We start from the raw sequence: 18,051 nt of genomic DNA on the forward strand, positions 1-18,051 counted from the left end.
TAAACGTCCAACTCAGTCTTTATTGACTGTTCCATCTTGGGACCACCAGTGCTAAAAGGTGGAAAGTGGGGGGGGGGGGGGCACCTTTACGCACATCAAGGACCCCAGAGCAACCCCCTCACAAGAGAGAATAAATCCAGTTACAGAACTTACACGGCTGTTGGGAGAGATGGAGAGAGGGGCACGGTATCTACAGATTTGAGGGGATGCTGGAGGAGGTTCTTCAGCAACGGGACATGGCAGTGCTGAAGGGGGAGAAGGGACGGGGTCAGCCGCTGATCTGGACCCCCTCGGCCTCAGCCAGAGGGTAGATCTCGATGGCCTCCACCAGGGGCAGCGCCTCTGCCGCAGTCTCCATGACGGCCAGCCCCACAGCAGCCTCCGCCTCTGCCAGCTGCTGGCGCACGGCGGCCTGATGCTGCTGCTGGTGGGTCTTGCGGTGTTTCCACAGGTTGGAGAAGGAGCGGTAGCTCTTGCCACAGTCTGGGCACGAGTAGGGCCGCTCACCCGTGTGAATGCGGCGATGCTCTGCCAAGCGCATGGAGATGGCGAAGGCCTTGCCACACACCTCGCAGGCAAAGGGCCGCTCGCCTGTGTGCAGGCGCCGGTGGTCCTTCAGGTGGGTGCTCTGGCGGAAGGCCTTGCCGCAGTCCGGACACGGGTACGGCCGCTCACCCGTGTGGATGCGCCGGTGTACCTGCAACGACGTCTCTGTACTGAACAGCTTCTTACACTCGCTACACTCCAGGCCCCGGCGTCGGGCCGGGGCCGCGGGGGCCGCGGGGGCCGCACCCCCCAAGGCGGTCGGGGCGGCCACAGGCGTGCGAGCGGCCCGAGGGGCCCGAGGGGCAGGGGGCTCCTTAGCCAGGACCTCTCCGGGCCCGGCAGCCGCGTGCGCCGCCTCGTGCGCCTGCAACCGGGCAGCCGAGCCCACTTTCTTGCCGCAGGTGCCGCACTCAAAGCGCCGCGGGGCCTGTGCGGCAGCAGCCGCGCAGCGGTGCTCGCGGAGCCGCAGCGAGGAAGGGAAGGCGGCCCCGCAGGATGGGCAGCGGTGGGGCTGGCGCCCAGCGTGGGCCACGAGCTGGTGCACCTCCAGCAGCCGGCGCAGCAAGAAGGAGCGGGGGCACTCGCGACACTTGTAGGGGTACTCGCCCGTGTGGTGGTAGCGGTGCATGAGCAGGCGGTAGGGGCGGTGGAAACGCACCCCGCACTCCTGGCAGCGGTAGGGGAAGTGCTGGGCGTGCACCAGGCGATGCTGCCTCAGGGTGGAGCTCTGCGTGAAAGCCTTGCCACAGTCCCCGCACCGGTAGGGCCGCTCCCCCGTGTGCGTGAGCCGGTGGCGTGCCAGGTTGGCGGGCGAGTTGAAGGGCTTGGAGCAGTCTGGGCAGGGGAAGGGCCGCTCGCCCGTGTGCGTGCGCAAGTGGTTACGCACGTGAGACTTCTTCTTGAACATCTTGCCGCAGATGCCACACTTGTGTCGCCGCTCCAGCCGGTGCACGAAACGCTGGTGCCGGGTCAGCTGCAACGCCTTGCCAAATTCGCGGCTGCACAGGAGGCAGCGGTAGGTGCCTGGGGCGGCGGGCCCTCCCGGGCTCTCTTCGGTCACAGGGGGCTCCGGGGCGTCTGCGTCTCCAGTCTCTGCTGCGGCTGGCTCAGGGAAACCAATGACAGGCTCCTCTGGCGGGACTGGTGTTGTGGGCAGAGGGACACCCCCCGCCCCGTGCGTACGCCGATGATACAGGAACTTGGTGAGGTTGACAAACGTCTTTCCACACGGACACGAATGCAGAGGATTCGGGGTGTGGGCTCGCCGGTGGGCCAGCAGGAGGGCCTCGGTGCCAAAGGCCAGGCCGCAGTCCACGCACAGGAAGTGAGACTCGCTGCTGTGGTCTCCAAGGTGCTGGTCCAGACTGGAAGGGCTGGGGAACACACGACTGCACAGAGGGCACTTAAAGACGCCCTCCCGGTGACTCCGCAGGTGCTGCTGTAGCTGGTGAGGGGAGAGAAAGAGCTGGTCACAGGCGGAGCAAAAGAGCTCCTGGGCGGCAGTCCCGCCCGGCTCTCCGCTGTTGTTCCTGCGGGCCTTGCGCCCCCGGCGATCGCGCCCAACGGCTTCACCGTTGCGCAGCTCGTAACTGTGGTCAGAGGACGGCAGGGGATCAGGCTGAGACGCGGGCACCTCTGCAGGGGACGGAGTCAGGGTGTCCTGCTGCAAGGCAGGCTCCTCGGCCTCCGGGGCAGGAGCAGGGAAGTGGGTGGCCTGGTGTTCCAGGAAGTCGGCCGGAAGCTGGAAGAGCTGGGAGCACTCGGAGCATTTGTAGAGGAGCAGCTCCACCTCAGTCACCACCTCAGCGGTGGTGGCAGCAGCAGAAGGGACAGCGGCCCCCTCCCCACCCTCTTCTGCCTTGCGGTATGAGTGCTCCACAGCCACGCGGGCCTGGCCCACAGGGGGCCCCAGGACAACCGGGGACCCCAGGACAACCGGGGCCGGAGGCTTGGTGGGAGTGCCCCGGAGGTGCGTCTGCCGGTGGTTCAGCCAGAGCTCCTGGCTGGCGAAGAGAGCCTTGCAATCCACACACTCGTAGTGGATGGTACTAGAGCTCAGGGCAGGTGCCTTGGGTGGTGGCTCGGCTGGCACTGCCTCCTGGGGAGCCATCATCTTCAGGTGCAGCTCCTGGTGCTCCAGGAGCTGGCTGGGCGACATCAGCAGCTGCCCGCACTCTAGGCACTGGTACTGGCTCTCCTGCACCAGGGTCTGATAGAGGCCCGTGCCGGAAGCTGCCTCTGCGGCTACAGTGACTCCAGGGTCAGCCACGCCCACCAGCTCAAAGTGCTGCTGAGGCACATGGGAGTTCTGGTGCATGAGCACCTCCTCCAGGGATCCATACAGCTGGTTGCACTCAGAGCAGACATAGCGGTGCTCAATGTACAGAACCGTCTCCTCCGACTCCTCAGTCATGGTGGCAGTGAGGCCCTGGGCTGTGAAAAGAGGGAGGTGGAGACAAAGCACAGCTAAACTAGCGTTTCTTCAGTCCTTCCCAGGGACGATTCCTTCCCTTCACCCACCGAAACCTTAGATGTACTTTACCCTCGGACTTGTTTCCGTTTTCCACTCCCACCCCCCACCTAACAATCCTTCCTCTCCTGCACACACAAGACCAAGCGCAACACCTCCCAGCGGTCCCTTCCCAGAATCTACCCTTCTCACCTCTGAACCAACACGCATCAAACTCCACCCACCAGATCCTTATAACCTGTCCAACCCCTCACCTCCCGTGCCTCACAGCTGGCCCACAGCCATGCACATCACACAGGAGCCCGTGTCTTCTCCACTCAAGCCTCCTTCCACTGACTTCCTCTTCTTACCAACTCGCTACCCCATTCCCGCTCCCAGGTGCCCGGGAGCGTCCTCACAGGCCCTGACCACTGCCACTTCTCCCAGCCTCACTCCCCCTTTGTTCCCTCCCCCAGGTTCCTGACTTCTGTTTACACCCAGAGGACTGCCACAGGGGCCCGCCACTTTCAGGGCCTTCACAGGGTACAGTCCCTCTCCTTTACCCCCAACATCTAGTATACACGGTCTCTCCCTCTGGTGCCCAGACTCCTCAAACTCTCCCTTCCCTCAATCAACTTGTCTCATGTTGGCCTAACCCATCACATTTTACACTTTTTCCCCCTTCACCACTCCCCATGATGCCCAGATCCCCGACTTCAAATTTCTCTCTATATACCAAAGCCCTCTCCTACAACCCAACCCCCTGTCCAGATTACCCAGCCCCATTTCAAAAACACCTAACCCTTTCTTCACACCTGGATTCTACTCACCACCCTAATTCAAGACACACTTCACCGTAATTACCTCTTCTTTATGCTGAGACCTCACCTACAATCCTTATGTCCTCTCCGGTACCCAGATCCCCTCTTCACATTGACCTAAATGCCTCATCTTCATACACAACCACCCCAACCGCTATGGGGATACCCACACCCCTCTTCATGTCAACTTCAGCTCCTCTTCTTTACAAAATGACCCACCCTAACCCATCTCAGGGATGCCCACATACCACCTTCACATCAACTTAAACCCTTCCTTACAAACCCACGCCAGGGACACCCAGACCCCCTTTCGCATTATTAACCTAGTATTTTCTTATTTGCAAAAAAGACCCCACCCTCCCTCCCTAACCCATCTAGGGACGCCCAGATCCCCTCTTCATATCAACCTAAGCCCCTCTTCTTTGCAAAAAGGCCAAACCCCACCCTAACCCACTCCAGCGATAATCAGACCCCCTCTTCATTAACAACTTAGTTTCTCTGCTTTGCAGAAAGATCCCAGCAGAAAGATCTTTGCAGAAAGATAACCCAATCCAGGAATATCCAGACTACCCCTCACAGAGCCTTAAAACTTTCACGCATACTTTTCCTACTACCCCAAACCCCTTTAGAAATACTCAGACCCTATCTTACTATTATGACGAATCCCTCCAGCCCCCAACCCAGAGGATAGCCAAACCCCTCCCTCTTCCTTACACCCAGAACCCTCTCACCAGCTTATTACCCTGGGGATACCCAGACCCCCAACTTCTTGTCAACCTAACATCTCATTCTCATTCCAGAGATACCAAGACCCTCCCCCATCCAGCACACCGATACCCAATTCCTACTCCTCATCTGACCGAATTCCCTACTTTTCAAAACATTACCCCTACCCAACCTATCCTGGGGACACCCACCCTTTTTACATAACATAACCCTATGCACAGAGACTCCTCTCAGCCCATTCCAGGGGTATCCACCCCCCTTTGGTTTAACTCCTTTTCACGTTAACGTAACCCCATTCTCCACACTCGGACCTCGCCCTCAACTCTACATCTCCCCTCCAAGGATGTCCATTTGCTACCATCTTTTCACACCAAATCCCTGTCACTGGTCTGATTCCTTACAAGCATAACTAGGTTTTCTCTTTATGTTAACTTCATTACCTCTTTCCTCACGCCCTACCCCCCTCCCCGGACACCCAGGCCGCCTCTAACCTTCCACCCCACCCCCCTCCGGTCCTAGACGGCCCACGGCCAGACCGTGGCCCCGATGAGCTTTGGAGCCTCTCCTAGAGGCAGCCCAAACGCCTCCCTTCCCACCCAGGCCCCTCCCAGCCCCTCGCCCGAGCCTCGCCCCTCCTCACTGGGACCGTCACACGACTCTAGCCCCCTTCACCACCCCCGCCCCCGGCCCGGCCCCCGCCCCGCCGCCCGCGCGCCCGGCCGGCCGTTGGTGCCGCTCCGCCCTCCCCGCCCGGCGCGCGTCCCCTCCGGCCCTCAGTGCGCAGGCGGGGTGGCACGGGGAGGCCAGGAAGGGGGGAGGGGGAGCCAGGCCGGCTTTCCGCGCGCCCGCCCGCACTCACCCGCCTCCGCCGTCTCGCACGCCCCGGGCCCAGGCCCGGGCCGCAGCTCCCCTCGCGCGGCCACCCTAGCGCTGCGCCCTCTCTAGCTCCCGCCGTAGCCTCTCGTCTGCTCCGCAGCCTCGCTCTCGCCCCCAATCGCCCTCAGCAACGCCCCGCCTACCTTCCTTCTCGGCCGCTCCGCGAACGGCCGAACGCGCCCAATCAGCGCCTGACTGGCTCCTGCCGTTCGACCAATCGACGCTCACGTCTCTGAGCCTTGGGCCAATAGTATGGATCGTCGGGATCCTTCGCAGTGCCTAACCAATCCTCTAGCGATGTTCCCTCACCGGCCAGCCCCGGGGTCGATAGTGCCCGCCCCCTTAAGCCCCCTGGAGGATGCGCCTCCTCCAGGTCCTCGTCGACTCCGCCTGACGCCTGAAGAAGGGAGGGCCGCGCGGTGACGTCAGGCGGCGGAGCGAGACTGCGGGCGCCATCTTGGGGGCGCCGGGCTGGAGTCGGGTCGGGGTCGAGTAGGGAAGTCGGAAAAATTGAGGCACACGACACCCAGAGGGTGGGGGCGGAGGAACTGTGGCACTGGAACCGCGTCGGAGCGAACGGAGAAAGTGAAGCATCATCAGTCAGCGCGAAATGGGGAGGGGAAACTGCAGCAGCGAGCACATGGAGGGAGTAAAAAGGGAAACTGAGGCTCCAGACTCGCTTCATTAAAAAGAGGAACGGAAGCAACAAGAAGGAAGGGGAGAGAAGCCGGCGGACTCTTGAGGAAGGGGGGGGAAGGGAAATGTCAAAGGAGAAGCGAGGAGCGAGGGAATCTGAGGGAACAAGGAAAACCTGAAGGAGAGGGGAGGAAATGGGGAAAAACGAAAAGCAAAGAGAGTTTCATTTAAGAAACGGGGAGTGTGGGCGGGGTGGGGGGAGAAAACCTGAAGGACGACTAGGATGAAAACCTGCAGAAAGTGACCCTGTAGGAGACGGACTCTGCTTCCTTCCAAGGTGCCTTCCTTCTGCGCTGACCCAGGGGTTCTGGCCATCACTACTCTCCCCCTTTGGCCCTCAGGGCGTTGGCCTCGCACTGTTACGTTCCAGAGCTACCCTCTGAACCAACCCAAGGACAGGAGCTTCAAGAGATTCTCTGTACTAACTGCTTCCCCCCCCCCACCCCATTTCTCAGAGGAGTAAACTAAGTCTCGAGGAGTTGGTCATTACCTTCCTGAAGCTAAAAGCTACTGAGGGACTCCCAAGCACTGAGTAGGACCTAGGTGTGACTTCTCGGCCATCACCTTTGTGGTGTCCTTCAGTTGATTTCTAACTGGCTGTTCTAACTTTCCACTAAGTTGAAATCCCTAACACCAAGCCAATATAATTATACCAAGCTGTCTGGATTGAAATCCTGACCCTGCCATTTCCAGCTGTTGTCTTGGGCAAGCTAAATCCTCTGTGCCTCCGTTTCCTCATCTGTGAAATGAAGGCCCTAACCCCTGCCTCATAGTTGTGGGGCACAGAGTAAAAGCTGTGTGGGAATTGTTTTCATTAGGACCTCAAGAAGCCCAGAGAAGTAGCTTGCCTGTCCTTTGGAGGAGACAGAGCCAGGGTTCCAACCCAGGAGTTGACTCCTGGTCTATGCTCTTTTGTTCCCCCCACCCCCCCCCCAGGCTCTACTGCCTGGCAGGTGGATGTCCTGTCCTGCGGGGCATGTTGAATGGATGAATGCAAGAAGCAGAAGAAAGAAGTTGGTGGGAATATGTGAGCTCCAAAGCTGGTAATCTGCGTTGCCATCAGGGTGAAATCCCCTGGGGTGGGAGCCAGAGAACCCGGAAGTTAGACTCAGGCTTTGATAGGCCCCGTGCACCTGGGCAGGTTCTCACTCCTGCCAAAGCTCCCTTTTCTGCCTGAAAATGCAAGGGTCCAGCTTGGCGTGTCAGGCCCCTTTCTGCTCAGACCTTCTGCTTGGACTTTCCAGTTTATCTGGGTTGACTAGGATCTTTCTCTTATGATGATACATGAGTAGGCTGAGCCCTGGGTCAGTCTTTGTGCAGGTGGTGGCATGGGACTAGATTTCTGGGGTAGGTTTATTTTACAGAGGATAGGCATTCTTTTTTGGGGGGCCCCTGCATAAACAAAGGCCTATAGGCTGGCATGAGTCTGGGCTTTCAGGCTTAGCTGGAGCTGAGGGTGGGTGTTGGGGGACCATGGGTGTTGCCCACGTAGGGTGAGGAAGTGTATGCAAAGTTGGTGGTCCTTCAGGATGCCGTATATGTGTCAGACGTATGTCAGGGGTGCTCCGTATGAGATGAGGGCTTCCTATGCTCAGCTGGTGTAAGGGTTGCCATGTGCTGTGTGTGTGTGTGTGTGTGTGTGTGAGAAAGGCATATGGTCACGTGTGCTGGGGGGCTGCACGTGAGTGTGTCAGTGTCTCCTCCCCATCACGAGCATTGGGGGTGGTGGTGAGTCACGGGCTCAGCCTTCAGCGCCAACTGTCATGTTCCTTCCCCCCAAATTTCACCCCCCCACCCAGCCGTGCACCACCCACCCCCACTCCGAGATCTGTGTCACTGCTTCTGTCTTCCATCCCCCTGTCCTGCTCAGCTCCCTCTGAGATGCTGCAGTGGGCTCCCTGGAAGGGAGTCTCCCACTTCTGGCTCTGCCCTCCAGTTCCTTGCCCTTTCCCACTGCCTCTCTGCTCAAGTGGTAGCTAGAGAAGGAAGGCCTCTTCGCCCCACCCGCTCATGTCTTGGGTGCATCACGTCTCTATGCATTATAGAGAATTCCCATACTTGCCGCCCCATCCCTTCTCCTCCATGGGGCTATTTCTACTTCTGGGGGCTTCTCCCTTGTCTCCAGGAGTTGGCTGCTCCCGCCTTAGGGGACCTCTTGTGTCCACACGTCCTTGTGTTTACGGGTTCCTGGTATCTGTGCCCACCTATCCCCATTTCTGTGACCTTCTCCCACTTTGCTTGGCCCGCCTCCCTGTCTCTATGATATGCATTCTTGTTGCCATTTCTGCGGGCCTCTCCTCCTGTCCGTGGCCTTCTCCTGTCCCCGTGGACCACTCCCTATGTCCAGGGAGTGCTTTCTGTTCTCATGGGCCTCTCCGTCTTCCTGGGGGACTCTCTCTCTGTCCACCAGCTGCCCTCATCTCTGAGGTCCGTCGCTGTCTCTGGTCTGCTCCCATGCCTCCATAGGCTTTTCTCTTTTTTATCTGGGCTTTTCCCCTGTTCTTGTCCTTGTGGGGTTTGTGGACCTTGGCCCACCTCTGTGAGTTTTGATGGCTGTCTTGCTTTTCCTCTGCATTTTTCTTCATCTCTGTAGCCCTCTCCCCCCAGCTCCATAGCCTTCTCCTCAGGTCTCCCTGCCTCTCATCTCCGTGGGCTCCTGGGCAGGGCGGTGGCATGGTGGTGGAGGGGGTGGCCCAGGGGTGGGCCCTCCATCCAATGCAGCGCCTTCCCCTCATCAGCATTCTCCTCGCAGGCCCCCCAGCCCCGACCAATACGGTCTCCCCCTCCCCCCCCCACTCCCTTCCCTCCTCTTTCTCCGCCTGCTGCCCTCCCTTCCTCCTGCCCGCCCTCCTCCCTGCCTCCCTCCCTCCCTCCCTCATCTCTCTCCCCCCCGCCCCGCGCTCCAGGACCCAGCGCGGGCGGCGGGCGGGCAGGCAGGCAGGCAGGCAGGCAGGCGGCGGCCTCAGAGGGGAGAAGGAGAGGTGGTGGCGGCGGCGGCGGCGGAGGTGGTGGTGGTGGTGGTAGTGTTGGCGGCAGTGGCGGTGGCAGCAGTGGCGGTGGCGGCGGTGGCCGGCAGCAGGGAGGCAGGCCCAGCTGGGGGCCCAGAGCCGGCGGCTGCGCCTCACAGGGGACCAGGAGTCCGTGGCCAGGCCCTCCCACTGAGGCCCTGCACCGGGCGCCCCCGGGACACCCCACCCTCCTCTGCCTTCCTCTTCCACCTGCTCCTCTCCATCCTTCCCTCCCTCCTCCTCTCCCTCCTCCCCATCTCTCCACCTCGCCGCCTGCCCCCTTCTCGGCTCTCCGGGTCTCCCAACACCCCGTCCTCCCCAGCCCCTCCACCCCTCGGCTTCTCTCCGCCCCTAGCATGCTTTTCCCGTGGGGGCTGAGGGCTTGAGGACTCCAGGCCCTTGCCTCATCCAGGGCAGGGCCAAGGCTCCAGGGGGGAGGGGGGAAGGGGTGGCCCCCTCCCCCCAATCAAGCCCTCCCCTCCCCCACTCCTCCTGATGGCCGGCTTCCTTGTCTCCAGCCAGTCCTCGCCCCCCGTGGCCCCCCCAGGCCGGCCCGGCTAGGGGAGGGGGCGGGGGCCCTTTCCTGGGCCGGCTTCCCCCTCCCCCGGCTTTGCCTGTGCCCCCCTCCCTTCCGTTTTCACCTTCCTCTCCTCCTTTCCTCCCTCCTTCCCCTCCATTTGCTCCTTCTCCCTCTCCTCTCTCCCCTTCTCTCCTCCATTTTCTCCTTTCCCCTTCCTCCCTTCCCTGGCCCGCCCTCTCCTCTTCCACCTGTCCTTCCTCCCCGCTCCGGGGAGCCCCCGTTTTGGATTAGTTGGGGGCCACTGCCGGAGGCGGGGGAGGGGGCCCCGTGGACTGCCCTCTCCCCCCCCCCCCCCCGCCCCCGGCCACACCACCACCCAGCGCCAGAGCATCTCCCCGTTGTCTTTCTCGGGCCTCGAGGGAGCCCAGCCCTCCGTCCCACCAGGATCCGTGAGTGTCTGCAGGGCGGGGGTTGGGCTCGGGCCAGCCTGGGTCCTGGAAGGCTGGGCTCACGACCGTCTGGTGGGGCCCCCACCTCCCCCTGCCCCCCTCCACGAGCAGGGGCCTGCCCTGTGCCTCCCCCGTCTCCCAACCTCTGTTCACCTCAGCCTCTCTTCACCCTTCTTCTGGGTGCACAGCTCAGCCTTGTCCCCAGCCCCTGGGGTCCTGAGGGGCTGCCTGGCTCTTACTTGCGGGCTCACTCCTTCTCTGGGACTCCTGGCCAGTCTCCGCCCCTGCTTTCTCCAGCCGCGGTCCCACGGCGACCGGTGACCGGCTCTGTTCTCCCTCTGTTTCCGCCTCTCTTCTTTCCTCATCCTTTCTGCCTGCCATCCCTGTCCCATCCGCTGTCCGTCTCCTGGAAATGTCTTTCCTTTTTTTTCCATCTCCATTTCATGCGTCTCTCAGGCCTCTCTGACTCTGTCCAACTTCTCTCTCCTTTGCTGTTAGCCTAACTCTTTCTTGTTGTGTCTCTGTTGATTCTCTCTCTCTCTCTCTCTCTCTCTCTCTCTCTCTCTCTCCCTTTTTCAAAACTCCCCTGCATCTCGTCTGGCTCTTTTGGAAGCACCCACAGGTTTGGCCCTCTATCCACTTGTCTCCATCCACGCTTTGCTCTGCCTGTGCCCCTGCTCCCCTGTCCTCCTCTGCCCCTGCACTTGGAGCCTGTCTTCCTGTTCACTTTTCTGCTTTCCTCCCCCAGATCCACTCTGGGTCCGGCTCCTTTCTCCTCAGCCGCAGCCACTCTGTGGTCTACTTTGTCTTTTCCTTGGTGGTCTCACTCACCCCCCATCCTCTGCTCACTTCTACATCCTGGCCTGGCCTTTTTGTCCTCATCCCTCCCCATGCCTCGGGGCTTGTGGGCTCTGGGATTGACCACCTCCTCAAGACACCCTGGTGGGTGCATCTCTGTGTGGACTGGCCCCCTTATGTGGGCACTCACCCTGTCCCTGCCTGTGCCCCTCGCTCTTTCTCCCTGCCTCCGTTTCCCTCCCTGGCCCTCACTGCCCCTTCTAGTGTGTGTCTGCCCCACTCGCCCCTCCCTCTTCTCTAGATCTGCTGTGTGGCTCCTGCATACATTTTCTCCGGCTCTCTTTCCAACTAGCTCTCTTCCTTTGCAGAGTTTTGCGGATTTTCCCCCTTCCTGCAGTCTTTGCACCTGTTGTGTTCTTGTGTTTTTGCCCTCTCCCTCACCCCACTTGTCTCACCGATTTGCCTTCTCACCTTGGTGATGTCTTGCCTTCCTGTCTGTCTGCCTCCCCTGGCAGGGCCCCTCACTCGGCTCCTTCTGCCTGGTTGGCTGCTATGCTTCCACCTTTATTTGGCTTTGCCTAAGTGTCTGGGCCTGTGGGGCTCAGGCCTGCCCGATTCCCTGCCTCTGCTACCTCGCGCTGTCTTGTCTCCGTTTCCTTTGGTGTCTCACTTCTAGGAGACCTGTGTGGGTCCTTCTCTCTCATTTAGCCCCAGGTACCTCTTTTCGGTCTGTCTGTCTTTCTGTCTGGGCCTTCCTGTATGTCTTTGTCCATGTGCTGTCCCAGACCCTGGCCCTACACTCTGTGTTTCTGCTCCCACCCATGTCTGCCACCTGTGGGACCCTGCCCTCTGGTCCCTGTCTCTCCCTCCATCTTCCCTGTCCTCTAGTCTCTGTTCCCTGGTTTGTCCCCAGAAGCCCCTGATGTCTCGGGATGACCCCCCTTCAACTCTTGCCTCTCTCCAAGCCCCGCCCTCCACAATCCTCCCCCTGAGAGTTCTTCCTGGTCCCCCAACTTCCCTTGCTCCTCCACCCTTGAAGTCTTCACTGTAGATCCGGATTACCATCTGCAGCCCCCAGCCTGTCCATGATGCCCTCCCACCCCTCAGCCTGCCTTTCCCAGAGGCCCTGAGAGAGGGAGCTGCTCAAGGTCATGTGGGAGTCAGGGGCAGAGCAGAGACTGTTGGGTCTCCTGCTGCCATGGCCTAGGTTTTCCTGGCCAGAAGGATGGTCCAAAATCTTGCACTGTGCCTCTACCCTCCCCTGGCAGGTTTCATTCTGCTGTCTCACTACCTTAAGCCCTCCATCCATGGGGATCAGGTGGGGTGCAACGAGGCCCCTAGGCTCACCTCACAGCACTCTGGGCCTCACAGTAATGCTCTCTCCTGGAAGCCCAACGCCCCTTCTCTTGGGGCACGGCTCTCGGCCAGGAGAAGCCGTGCATCCAGCCAAACTCATCCCTGCCTGGGGGTTGCCCCATAGAAGGCTGGGGTACCCGGAGGACTCTAACGCACTGGGGTTGGAGCCGTTCTGGGAAGCAAAGATGCATTGTCTCCCCCTAGTCCTCAGCTCCCCTGAGCAGGGTGGGGGGCTGTAGTCTGGCACCTGCTTTGGCAGACAGCAGACTCCCTGCCTTACTCTTCCCTCCCAGCTCTCTCTGGTGGCATCTCAAGTGGGCTTGTGTCCTCTCTCCGTTCTATTTCCTGTTCTATTCTGTGTCTCTCTTATGCCTTGATTTCCCTCTCTGCTGCCTGCCCTATGCTCCTCTCCCCACCCTGACCTTCCTCCGTCTCCATGGCTCCCTGCCTTCCTGCCTCATCCTTCTCCTTGCTCCTAGTCCTGTCCTTCCCTACCCAGAAACTCCTTTGTCCTCTTCATCTCTGTTCCCCCTGTCTTCTTATCTTCTTGTTCCCTTGTATTTTTGTCTGTTTTTTCTCTTTCTCCTTTCCTGGGTGTCTTTGTATTTTCTTTCTCTAAGCCTCTCTTCCTATTTCTGTCTCCCTGTTTCTGTCTTCTCTTTCTTTACTTTTTTTCTTTCTTTCTTTCTTTTTTTTTTTAGCTCCTTAGCTGCCTCGGGTCCATCCATCTGTCTCCGTCTGTGTGTCTCCACGTGTGTCTCTGTCTCTCTCCATCATTCCCTCTCTCCTCAAGTTTCCTTAACTCCCGGATACTCTCCCCTCCAGACCCCGGATGTCCAGGCCACTCTCCCCACGGGATTGTGGGAACCAGGGACGTCAGGAAAGTGGCAAGTGAGGCCTGGGATGGGGTTGCCTAGCAACCACCGCATCCTCTCCAGCCAGTTTCTGTTGCCTAGCAACCACTGCCTGCCCAGAGACAGGGGTGGGACTGGGTGGGGGGTGGCACTTCCTGGTTTCCTACTGGGGTGGGGATGGTCCCTGGAATTTGCTCTTACTTGAGATCCCTCCCATTTTGGTAGCTATGAATGTCCTCTAGCCATGCCTGTCCCACTCAGTGCCGTGAGCTCCTCCCCGGTAGTGCTCCTCAGAGCCTGAGCTTCCTTCGTATCAATGCCTTCGGTGTTGTCAGCTTCTGACAAGGGCAGGGCCTTTCAGCGCTCACTCACAATGTCCCGGGGTCTCCGGTCACCACCCCATCTAGCAGTCCTCCAAAGGGCTCTGAGGCCCCCACCTCAGCAATCTCCCCATGGGTGGGGGGCTCCCTGCAGGTGGCGAGTGGGGGCCGCGGCAGCTGCGTCCCCATGAGGAGGGGAGGAAGATGCCGGCTGAGCTGCTGCTGCTGCTGATTGTTGCCTTCGCCAGCCCCAGCTGCCAGGTGCTCTCATCACTGCGCATGGGTGAGGCCCTACAGCCCCTGCCCCGCCTCTGCAGAGACCCTCCCAAGCCTGCCCATCCCTCAGGACCCGGGGAATCTGGGCTTCAGGTCTCAGCTTTCCTCAGCAACAGGGAACAGCAGCCCCCAGTGCCTTCTCCCCCCACCCGGACCCAGCAGTCCAGTTCTCCAGCTGTGTCCAACCTTAGATTCAGGAGTCTAGACCCATATCAGCATCCCCACCCCTACCTTAGAGACCAGGAGTCCAGGACCCCAGCCTCTCCTTTCTCAGGACCCAGGAGTCTGGTTCCCAACCCCCGTGTCCCCTCAGCTGCAATCCTGGACGACCAGACAGTGTGTGGCCGCGGTGAACGTCTGGCCCTGGCTCTGGCCCGGGAGCAGATCAACGGGATCATCGAAGTCCCAGCCAAGGCCCGGGTGGAAGTAGACATCTTTGAGCTTCAGCGGGACAGCCAGTACGAGACCACGGACACCAGTGAGCAGGGCCACAGGGGGCGTGGGGTGAGGCAGGGCAGGCTGGTAGCCCTCGGTCTGTCCCTCAGCTCCTGGCCTCCTCAGCTTGCTTGCTTTGTCTCTTTCTAGCTCCACCTGCCCCTTCTTTCATGTCTGCTCTGCTTTTTCCTTTCCAGAGATGGTGCTGCCGAGCATGGGGAGGTAGGGAGGGTGCCAGCCCCGGTCCTGCCTTGTAAGAGCTGAGAGCCTCATTTGAAAGATAAACTCATGGCTGGCTGGGGACACAGTGCCCAGAGCTGAGTAATGAGGGGCCTGGACAGTGAGGCCAGGGAGCCTCAGGGGCAGGAACAGTGAAGGCATTCTGGAGAAGGCTAAACCAAAGTTCTGAGGTCTGAAAGGCAAGCAGGATATAGAAAAAGTGGCATTGCTCAAAGTATGCCCTGTAGAACAGCAGCCACGTAGTAGGGGTGTATAAGTATTTGTCGGATACTGACAGACTGAGCAAATGTTAATGGGTATCTCTTGAACAAATGTGTTGGGGTCGTATACCTCAGGAAATGCTGTCTTCAATGTGTTTTAGATTGGTTTTCTTTCTTACAGGCCTCATCAGAGTCTTTGTTATATTCACGTGTGTTTCATATTAGCGAGAGGGAGAATGGGGTACAGTGTTTCTTGTACTTTTCTGACTGGCGCAGCACAGAACACAAACTGGGAGAAACTGGGATGGAGGGTGAGGAGGTAAATGGTGTTCCAGGCATATGCTATAGTCTGGAGCTGGAGCAGAGGAGGGGGATATATGGAGCCAAAGAACAGGGTGTGGGGTTGAACCTGTCCTGGCTACCTGGACTCAGGACATGCTTGGTGAGATCATGAGAGACTTTGGGGGCTGAAGTGTGACAGCAGTGGGAGGTGAGGCTGGGCAGAATGGCGGGCCAGTTCAAAGAGGCGACAGTGGCAGGCTAAAAGATGTCACCTTCACCTGTAGGCAGAAGGGAGCCACCAGTGGGTTTAGGTCAGGGAACGGGCTTCTGGAAGGTGAATCTGGAGGCTAGATTTGGGTGATCATGCCTGAGTTGGCATGCCTGAGTTGAGAGCCCTAAAAAGTAGGGCAGGGGAGAGCAGGGGAAAGATATCAGAAAATTTGAGGACAAAAGAGACAGGACTTGGTGACTAATTTGTCTATTGAGAGAAGGATTAAACGCAAGGATTGTTTCTAGATATTTGGTCTGCACAAACGGGGCCTTCAGTAATGTGGAAGACACAGAAGAATCAAGTTTAGAGGAAGGTAAGGCATTTAGTTAGGATGCTTTTAGTTGGATGTGGCAGAAACCCACTCAGTCTGCCTTAAGGGAAAAAGAGAATTTATCAGCTTATAATACGAAAAGGCCTAAGGACTAATTTCAGGCATGGCTAAATCCAGGTACTCAAATGATGTCCCAGGACTATTTCAGGCATGGTTAGATCCAGGCGCTCATATCATGTCCCAGGAAGCTCTCTGTCTTCATCCGTGGGTCCTGTTTTCCTCTAAGTTGGGTTCATTTTCAGGAATACCCTCCCTAACTGGTGGCAAGACGGCCCCAGTAGCTCAAAGCTTACATCTTACCTGTTTAGCAAACTACGTAATAATTGTAGCAGAAACCTGGGGAAGGCTCTCGATGGCCTGCTTTGAGCCCGTCCCCATCTCTGAGCCAATCACTGTGGCCAGGACAGTGTGGTTCTGTGATCCTGGCTTGGGTGCCCGCCAGTCCTGGGAAACATATGGTTCCCTGAGGAGAAGTTAGGGTTTTGCCATGAGAATGGGCACCGGGCAGGCAGAAAAAACAGCTTCTGCCTCCCAGTCTTTGAGACACGTGCAAGTTCAAGGGGAAAAAAGGAAAAAAAAAACAAAACAACACAGAAGAAAGAGGAGCAAATGAAAGCCACAGGAGAGCGGTGTTTGGGATGTGGGGTGGAGAGGGGCCCTCGCTGTGGTTGTGGGGTGGAGGGGCTGTGAGGCGTTGTTGGAAAGGAGGAGTGAGACAGAGGCTGAGGAGCCGGGCGTTAGCTTTGCAGCCAGGAGGTCCCTGGTTTTTCCTCTTTGTTCTTTCTTTGTTTCTCTCATGGTCTAACCCATCCCTCTTGCCATTTCTCCCCATTTGTCTCTGTCTTGTCCACTGCAGTGGGTGGGACCGGGGATTGGTCCTCTGGGTCTGGGGCGGCCAAGGGGGACCGGGCAGCTCCAAGGATCGGATGTGCTCCCGGGCCAGGTGGGGACGGAGAGGAAGGTCCCTGACTGCGGTCTCTTCCCACCCCTCGCAGTGTGTCAGATCCTGCCCAAGGGGGTCGTGTCCGTCCTGGGGCCCTCGTCCAGCCCTGCGTCTGCTTCCACCGTGAGCCATATCTGTGGAGAGAAGGAGGTGAGCAGAGTGTGGGACAGGGCAGGGGTGGGTCCCTGGGAGGCGAGGCTGGGGAGGAGGCCGCAGGATAGAAGCAAAGCCTCCTTCTTTGTCCAGATCCCCCACATCAAGGTGGGTCCCGAGGAGACACCCCGCCTGCAGTACCTGCGCTTCGCGTCCGTCAGCCTGTACCCCAGTAACGAGGACGTCAGCCTGGCCGTCTCCCGAATCCTCAAGTCCTTCAACTACCCCTCGGCCAGCCTCATCTGCGCCAAGGCCGAGTGTGAGGGAGAACTGGGTGTCTTGTTTTTATTCCCCCAAACTCCCCTGCCCAAGAGATCTGGTCTCCCGCACGGCACAGGCTCCCCTGGTCCCCACCATCCTTCCCCGTCAGGAACCCAGACCCCCCCACCTCCCCCGAGAGACCATTTAGTCAGCAGATAGTAACTAGCACCTATGTGCCAGGCCCCTGCGAGGCCCTGGCGGTTCCGCACTAGGTGTGGTCCCGGATTGGACTCCAGGGTCCGTGGGGGATGCTGTGGCCGAGCGGTTGTAATGCAGAGTGACCCATACTCTGTCAGCGGGCAGGCGGGGTGCCGTCGGAGCACGTAGAAGGGAATCCTACCCGGGTCTGAAAGTTCAGATCCCGTGTCCCCGAGAAAGGGGCCTCTAAGCTGGACCTGAAGGTTGGGGAGGAGTTGGGGTCAGGAAGAGGGGAGGGTGTGGCAGGGCGGGGGCCGAGGGCCCAGGGAACGTGGCCGCTTTGAGAGGCTCAAGGATGCTTCCAGGGAGCCCGGTGTGCAGTGTGGGAACAGGGGAGCAGCGCGTGCAGGAAGCATGACCACGCAGGGCCCCGCACCTCTGCCCGAAGATGATGGCGGTGGTGCAAGGTTCCCACGCAGGGCGGGGCAGGGGACAGGCCGGGTGTGTGTCGCAGGAAGAGCGCTGGCTGCAGCAGAGAGAACTGACTGGAGAATGCCACGAGCTATGGCCGGGAGGCCAGAGACGGGCAGAGAGAAGGGGCACTGGTTAGGTATCTGGTGGTGGTGGCCGGAGAGGCCAGGATGGGTTTGAGGAGCCACGAGGGAAGGGAGAGGGCGCCGTCGCCGTGGTGACTGGGTTCCGCCTGAGGAGGAGGAGGAGGAGGACAGAACGGTCAGGTGGAGGTACAGTTGGGGTCGAGGCGTCTCGGAGACCATCGAGTGGAGATGTCCGGAAGGCCGGTGGGTTTGTGGGTGGGGTGCACAGCTGGAAAAAGAGAGAGGGCCGTGCTCAGTAACTTCCAGGAGAAACTCGTCTTTCAAAAGGTATTTACTGAACACCTGCAACGGCCCAGACCTTGTTCTGGGTCCTGGGGCTAGAGCGGTGCGTGTGCGAGCCAGGCCAGAACCCCTGTCCTTGTCAGGCCTGCTGTCTTGTGGGAGAAGCTAGGAAGTAGTAAGTCCTCCCATTCGAGATGGGATGGTGATCACCTCCTCGAGGTGGTGATGTTTGGGTAAGAGATCTGAAGGTGGAGAGGGAGGGA

At 59.4% G+C, this 18,051-nt stretch overlaps 2 protein-coding genes across 12 annotated transcripts in view; one reads left to right on the forward strand and one right to left on the reverse strand.

Moving 5' to 3' along the window:
- On the reverse strand, window positions 1–10,583 carry ZNF574 (zinc finger protein 574). 8 transcript variants are annotated; one of them, XM_086689928.1, is made up of 2 exons: window positions 10,331–10,583; window positions 1–2,979 (listed from the first exon to the last, which is right to left on the reverse strand). In XM_086689928.1, exons 1-2 carry the CDS (start codon window positions 10,470–10,472, stop codon window positions 269–271), a joined length of 2,853 nt encoding a protein of 950 aa, XP_086546054.1. In that variant the 5' UTR covers window positions 10,473–10,583; the 3' UTR covers window positions 1–268. The 8 variants fall into 8 exon arrangements, with proteins under 8 accessions (XP_086546054.1, XP_086546060.1, XP_086546055.1 ...); XM_086689934.1 differs by lacking the exon at window positions 10,331–10,583 and adding an exon at window positions 5,562–6,398; XM_086689929.1 differs by lacking the exon at window positions 10,331–10,583 and adding an exon at window positions 5,402–5,552.
- Window positions 6,548–18,051, forward strand: part of GRIK5 (glutamate ionotropic receptor kainate type subunit 5) — a 57,928-nt gene continuing 46,424 nt past the window's right edge. For 2 of the 4 annotated variants that reach the window (XM_086689924.1, XM_086689927.1), the window contains exons 1-4: window positions 13,574–13,702; window positions 14,009–14,173; window positions 16,450–16,547; window positions 16,644–16,809. In XM_086689924.1, the coding sequence (XP_086546050.1) occupies window positions 13,624–13,702; window positions 14,009–14,173; window positions 16,450–16,547; window positions 16,644–16,809 (508 nt within the window). In that variant the 5' untranslated portion in view covers window positions 13,574–13,623. Of the gene's footprint in view, window positions 7,158–9,511; window positions 10,092–13,573; window positions 13,703–14,008; window positions 14,174–16,449; window positions 16,548–16,643; window positions 16,810–18,051 lie in introns of those variants that run through there. The other 2 variants (XM_086689925.1, XM_086689926.1) reach the window with 2 other exon arrangements.

Source organism: Puma concolor, chromosome E2 (assembly GCF_028749965.1).
Source record: "Puma concolor isolate L17-30 chromosome E2, mPumCon1.1.hap2, whole genome shotgun sequence".
NCBI lineage: Eukaryota > Metazoa > Chordata > Mammalia > Carnivora > Felidae > Puma > Puma concolor.

Excerpts from the sequence above, each read along its gene's own strand:
- ZNF574 (XM_086689928.1), bottom strand. The coding sequence starts at position 10,472 with ATGGCAGGCAGAAAGGATGAGGAAAGAAGAGAGGCGGAAACAGAGGGA. Across the intron at positions 2,980-10,330 it reads GAGAAGGAGTGAGCCCGCAA|CCCAGGGCCTCACTGCCACC; the intron begins GTAAGAGCCAGG and ends CTCTTTTCACAG.